A 7500-nucleotide genomic window follows, 5' to 3' on the forward strand; every position below is an offset into this window, starting at 1 on the left:
ACCACTGAATATTGAATAGTTTTGTTACATGGTTTATTTTTATAAAAAAATATTTTTTATAAAAACTAAATATAGTGATTGATTATTATTTTACATTTTAATAAAAAAAATAAAAAATATTACTATCTCACTCCATCAAAATAAATAATACATGACAGCTACTGTGTCTTTTCTAAAATAATCAAATAAATTTTCATAAAAATTTGTCAAATCAGATTTTTGGTCTTGAAGAGTGTTATAATAAAGAACTGAGTAATTGTATGTGTTATACTTGTAAACAAATATGAATGAATAAAATGAAATAGAATGTAAATAATGAAGAAACTAGATAAAAAACAACAATTAATGAACAAACATAAATAATATATAAATGTATAATTTAAAAATTAATAATGAACAAGCAATGATCACAAATCAAGTGTGTTCTATGCAAAAATAAATTAAAAAAAAAAAAAATCTAGTAAATGTATTTCAAAATAATTTTCTCTACAGCTTCCTTTTAAGTCAAAAACCTGAAACCTAAACTAACTTTTGTTATGTTTTCTATTTAAAATAAAAAATTATTCAAAAATTAAAAAGATTAATGACTAATAAAAGAAAATAGTTAAAAATGAACAGAAGAAAATGATGGTTATTTCTATTGTCTTGAAAAACTAACAAATTAATTTGATACACTCTCTTTCCCTTAGAAAATGCTTTTAATTTAAAAATCTAAAATGAATCCATGTGCAAGAAGATGATGATAATGAACTCAATGAAAAATAATAACCAAAAAATTTTGAACTTACATTTTCTTCAACATTCAATTTCAGTTTATCAAGTAGGTTTTGCATGTCATTATTCTAAATAAATTATTCCAATAAGTTAATCATTGCCCGCAAATAATTTTTCCCAATCACAAGTTTTTATAAATTAATTAAAGTCATCAATATTTAAGTCCGCTTTAAATTTTATTGTTACTATAGTTATTGTAGCTGTTATTATTTGTTATTTATAATTTATTATTTAGTAATAATAATATTTTATTTCAGGGGATTGTAGTTCTTAAAATAAAAAATAATAACAAAAGTATTTTTTGTCTATTAAAAATCATCTAGTTTTGTTTAGCCTTTATTTTTTAGTCAGTCAAAAAAAATAGTTTAAATTTGTATTTTGTAAACAAAAATTGATTAATATTACCATTAATCTTTTGAGATAAAAAAATGCTACCATCAAAAAAGGTCTAGTCTTATAATAAGTGAAATAAGTTTTTAAAGTAAATACTAGTAAACACTAAATTTTTAAAGTAAATACTATTTGGGGCTTGGTGATAAGACTAAGTTTGTCTTCTTCTAGTCCCAGTCATGTAAATATTTGTTTATTGGCAAATACATAAAAATAAAAAATCTTCAGGACTTTATTGCAACCTTCTGTGTCACTAAATCTAATCTAGAATAAGAATCTAGAGTCTGCTGTTGATGAAGTTTTTTTAATCATATGACTTCAATATTTTTCAACCATAACACTTTAATGTTTTTTAAACATATGACTTTATTGTTGGAAAAAATGATGTACTTTTTAACATTTGTACGTGCCAACAATATAAATTATTAGGTCCAGGCATTTTAAAGACTAAAAAAAAGCATAGTTTTAAATTTACAACTGAGTCAGGAGGAGATAAGGTATAGGGCTTTGTATTAATATGTAATGTACTGAAAAGATTTTCAATAATGAATTTTGAAATAAAAGTGTGTAAGGAAAATTGGGGCAAAACGGCCCATAAATTATATGAAAAATCTTAACAACAGGCTTTGCAATCTTGCAACTGAATGGAAATTAAAAAATCATCAAGCTTAATGAATTAATGATTTTGACTAGTTTCAAGTAAAAAGCTAGTTAATTCTATTAAAACTCTTAATGTGTGAGATATTGCATCTGAGTTATTAAACAATATACTTGCTCCTGATTTATATCTGGATTTTTTTTCAAAGCTGTCAGGGTTTCTTAACAAAAACATCCATTACTAGTTTCATACTTTTCCTTTCTACAGGCTTTGGAGATATGGCTAACTCATTTAGACGAGATAATGTGATGAATGAGTTCAATTCTAACAATCTGAATTTCTCAAAATTTTTCTGAATTTCTCAAAATTATATATATATATAAATATATATATATATATATATTATATATATATATATATATATATATATATATATATATATATACACACGCATAATTACAAATTAAGGAAATGTGTGTTATCGAAAATAATTTAATTAATCTTGTTACAACCATCAAATTTTGGAAAATCAACAATGTTTTTCAAGAAAAAATAGCAAATGATGTAAAATCTATATGAACCTTGAAAAAAACTTTAACTCTAGCTGACAAAACATCAAACATGTACAAACTATCCAAAGATCAATACAACCATCTCCTTAATAATGCAATTACTTCCACGTATAAAAAGGCGGACTCTAAACTCAAAGATCAAGTAAATAAACAAGGTAAAAAATTTTAATCAACCATGATGTATACAATAAAATCGAAATTAACGATACTGCAGATTGTTTCATAACTCAAAAGACCATAAAGAGAACTTCCTAGATGAACCAACTGTTAGACTTATTAATCCTGCTAAAAATGAGATTGGAAGAATTTCAAAATCTATTGTATCCAACATTAATTCCAAGCTGAGAAAGAAGCTATTTTTGAACCAATGGCAAAACACTCAGAATGTTATACATTGGTTTCAAACCATAAAAGAAAAGCAATTCTGTAAGTTCTTAGTCTTTGATATTATTGATTTTTATCCATTGATTAATGAAAACCTACTAAAAACTGCAATAACTTTGCAGAGCAACATCTAACAATAAATAGTGAACAAAAGAGTTTTATACACCATGCATGAAAATCATTATTATTTAGCAATGGAACTGCCTGGAATAAGAAAAAGGGAGGATTATTCGATGTCACTATGGGGGCTTTTGATGGCACGGAGATTTGTGAATTAGTTGGGATTTTTATTTTGCATCAAATCTCGCAGTTTTATGATAAAAGCAATTTCGGTATATATCGAGATGATGGACTAGCTAAGTTTAGGAATAAAAGTGGTCAGGAAATGGAGAGGATACAGAAACATTTTGTACAAATTTTTAAAAATAACAATCTTCTTATCTCTATTAAATGTAATTTGAAAATAGTTAACTATCTCGATTTAACGCTAAACCTTAACGATGGTTCTTTTCAGCCATATCGCAAACCAGATAATATACTGAATTATATACATATTAGTTCTAATCATCCACTAAGTGTAAAAAAAAGTATTCCTTAGACTATTAAACTAAGATTATCAGCAGCATCGTCAAGTGAATCGATTTTTAAAGAAAGTATTCCTCCTTATCAAAAAGCCTTGAAAAAATCGGGTTACAATTGCAAACTTGCATACCATCCAAGTAAAAAATCAACAAACGGCAACCATAAAGGCAAGATAATTTGGTATAATCCTCCTTTCAGTGCAAATGTTGTTACAAAAATAGGTAAATGTTTTTTGAACCTCATTGACCTCCACTTTCCAGTTAACCACAGACTTCGTAAAATATTTAATAGAAACACAATCAAAAAAAGTTATTCCTGCACACCAAACATAAAATCCATTATCAACTCTCACAATAAAAGCATTTTACATAAGGAGGCAAAAACTAATGAAATGAAATGCAACTACATTGACAAAACCAAATGTCCAATGAACAACCATTGCCTTTCCAACAACATTGTTTATCAGGCCACCATCCATTCAAACAATCTATATAAAGAAAAAGTGTATTTTGGAGTTAGCGAAACACCTTTTAAAGTTCGGTATGCAAACCACTTAAAATCTTTTAATGCAGTTAGGTACAAGAATGATACATAGCTATCACAAGAAGTATGGAAATTAAAAGAAAAAAACTTTACACATTTTGTCAGATGGAAGATTTTTACAAAATGCAAACCATACAACCCAACAGCAAGAGTTTGTAACCATTGTTTGAACGAGAAGTTTTAAATTTTGATGTATAAAGGAGAAAACCTATTAAATACAAGGAGTGAAATAATATCGAAGTTCAGGCACAAAAATAAGTTCCTTATTTCCACTTTTGATACCGAAGATTGATCCTGGTTGGTTTACGTCACATTATACTTTTAAAACTTTTAAAATTTTGTTTCTATGGAGTCATTAGTACTCACGCCACCGTAATTTTATTGTAATTTTAACGTTTAGTTTTTAATTTTGTAATATATGGCTGATGATTGCCATTAGGCATGAAACTTAAAGTTTCATAATAAAAGTTTTTTCTTTATTGTTTTTAATTATAATTATAATTATAATTATATATATATATATATATATATATATATATATATATATATATATATATATATATATATATAGGTGTGTATATATATATATATATATATATATATATATATATATATATATATATATATAGTCAGAAATATGTATATTCTTCAGAAAGTGGACATATAACAAAAATATATTTGTTTTAGTTTATCAGTATCAAAAAGTTTAGTTTTACAGTATCAAAAAGAGTAAAAAAATGTCTATTTACTGGATTCTTATTGCAAATTACGGATATCACTTTTCCACTGGATGGTCCAATAGATTCAATTACATTAGCAACAACACTGTATCAGAAATCAGAATCCAAACTAGACTTTTCTTTTCATGCAAGTTTCGCAAATTTGCATTACTTTGTGTAGGACTTAGGGAATTGGGTAACTTAGGGGAATTGTAACTGCAGCTTAGTGGAATTGTAACTGTAAGGAATTGTGTAACCCAGTACAAATTGCTTCATGTCCTGCTGCCTTGTAGGATACGCCTTTTTAGGCAAAAGCTAGGAGATGCCAACTCTGACTTGAAATACCCCCTGACTTGGGGCTCTTGGTTGAGTAAAGGCTGGAGATGATGTCTCGGTAAAAATATTCATCTTGGGCAGGCGCTAAATGCATCCCGCTACTGTCTTGTAGAAGGCCTCCTTGGCAAAGACTTAAGGGGTAAACAGATTCTATCTGTTGACCAGCCTTGCACTCCTTCTTCATCTATTAGGCTGGCGCAGATGTATTTTTAATACATTGTTTCCATTTTAGGATGTTGAATGCTGGATCTTCTCAACTCAATGCATGGGATTTGCTTGTGCCTCTGTTTTTATGACTAGGCAACTCAATCTATTATCTTCTAATAAGGGTACAGCTCTAAAACTCAGTTTTATGGTTCTGAGGCCGGCTGGTAGTCAGGTTTCCCAAACTCTGTGGTAGCTCCCAGAGAGTCTAATTCCATCAACAGCTGAAAAATTTCAAAGTATTAACAGTGCCATGTTGCGCATGGATGGTGTCCCTGTTTTTACTTTTGGTGTGCATTGCCGAGGCCACATTTGGAGCCCTTTGTTATGGCTTAGGGTTTATTAATAGTAACGAGGCAATTGCTTGGGCTTTTAGACAGTGTTTTGAGTACTATCTATTCTTTAAGTCAAGTTCTTCAACAAATTTAAAAATGAATAAAGTACCAAAAACTATAAAACACAAAAAACCAGCATCATCACCAAGTTCTCTAAACCTATCATTCACTAATATTCGTAGTCTTCGAAGTAACTTTTCTTCTGTTGAGTCTTATCTTTTGCAAAGTTCACCATCTTGCGATCTTAGTGTTGATGGTTATCTTCCTTTAATTCATAAAGGTTTCAATAGTCACATGCTTGGCCTGGGCATTTATATTCATAAGAATTCACCCATTTGTTGTGAAACTAGGTTTGAATCCACAGAATATTCTTTCATGTGCTTTCATTTAGCACCACTTCACTCTATCACATTTCTCTTTCTTCTATATCCTTCATCTCAAGACTGCACTCTTTTAGATATTATTTCTGGCATGGAAGCCTCACTCTCCTACATACTGTAGCCTGGACAACATACCTATAGTATGTTGTCAGGCTTGTAGCCTGGACAACATACTACAGGTATGTTGTAACCTGGACAACATACTACAGGTAACATACTACAAGCTGTAGAAAAGTCTAAGCAGGAATTCACTTTAGATACAGAAGCTGGAGTGATACGAATATCAAGCAATGGATCAACCTGTTTGTTGGCAATATCAGGAAGAACTCAACTAGTGGAATCAAGAGATAATATTGATGAAAAGTTTTTAGCAAACAATTTAGGTGTCTTCAGGTGAGGTGACAAAGTCTGAACCATACAAGAGAGGTGGAATTACAAATTTGCCCTTATTATTGATTTTATTAAAGATTCGCCAGAAATCACGAGAGCCTAATTTTTGTGATAAAATACAAGGTTTTATGACCTGAGAATAGCGGGCTTTGGCGTTAGACAAAACCTTTTTACAATGGTTTCCAGCATTAATAAACAGACGTCTGTTTTCTGGAGAATTGTTTTGCTGATAGATATGGAAATAACGGTTTTGATTGGCAACCGCAGCAGCACAATGTGAGGAAAACCATGGAGGAGAGTAAGGCCAAAGTAATTCCACACAAAATGGGTATTGCAAAAATCAACATAAATAAACCGCATTAAAATGGCCATTTTTTGTAGAATAGCTAAGTAATGCGTCATTTAAAATTAGTAAATGTTAACAAAATTAAAACTGAAGCGTATCTTTTTTTGATTGTTAAATTAAAGTTTTCCAGCATAAAAAAAATATTTTTTTTTTAGCTTAAAACAAGAAAATATAATTTTATTTTTGTTAAGTATCTTTTTAAAGCAAAATAAGTTGCAACGTTTACAAAAATGTTTTATTTATATATGTTCATTTAATGGGTACAGATGACTCAAATTATCAACCTATTTCTCTTTTTCTAACTTGAGTAAACAGTTTGAAAAAGCAATGTTCAAAAGACTCAAGCATTTTTTGGAGAAATATGAATGTCAAACACTCAACAACTCATTTATTAATATAAATAACAGAGAAAGTTAGACAAACCATCGATAATAAGCACTTTGCATGTGGAGTGTTTACTAATAAAAAAAAGCATTTGATATAGTTAAGAACACGATTCTCCTAGAAAAACTGCAACATTACAGTATTAGAGGTATTCCTTTTCTTTGGTTTTCCTCTATCTTTGTAATAGAACACAACTTGTTTCAATTAATGGTATCAACTCAGAACTAGCTAAACCTTTTAACGGTGTTCTATAAAGCTCAGTTTTAGAACCATAATTTTTTCTTATTTTTATCAATGATTTAAATGTCTCACTTGTATTTTCTATTGCGTATCACTTTGCAGATGACACCAACCTGCTCCTAATTAACAAACAACTTAAAAAACTTAACAAACTTATTGCTTAATAGCTCCATTCCATTTAATTATCCCTTAACTCTGAAAAAACAGAAACTATTATATTTAAATCTGTTCAAACAAAAATATATAAGAAATTAAATTTCAGATTAAGTGGGCAGAAAAAAAAACAGTTAACTCTTATATCTTGGATCAAAATAGACTCTAAT

The 7500-nt window shown here is 28.9% G+C and overlaps 1 protein-coding gene across 3 annotated transcripts in view; it reads right to left on the reverse strand.

Moving 5' to 3' along the window:
* Positions 1-7500, reverse strand: part of LOC136088521 (uncharacterized) — a 109058-nt gene that overhangs the window by 42804 nt on the left and 58754 nt on the right. For all 3 annotated transcript variants that reach the window (XM_065812378.1, XM_065812380.1, XM_065812379.1), the window contains exon 5: positions 789-842. In XM_065812378.1, the coding sequence (XP_065668450.1) occupies positions 789-842 (54 nt within the window). The remainder of the gene's footprint in view (positions 1-788; positions 843-7500) is intronic.

The sequence above is a fragment of the Hydra vulgaris genome, chromosome 12 (genome assembly GCF_038396675.1).
Source record: "Hydra vulgaris chromosome 12, alternate assembly HydraT2T_AEP".
NCBI classification, from domain to species: domain Eukaryota; kingdom Metazoa; phylum Cnidaria; class Hydrozoa; order Anthoathecata; family Hydridae; genus Hydra; species Hydra vulgaris.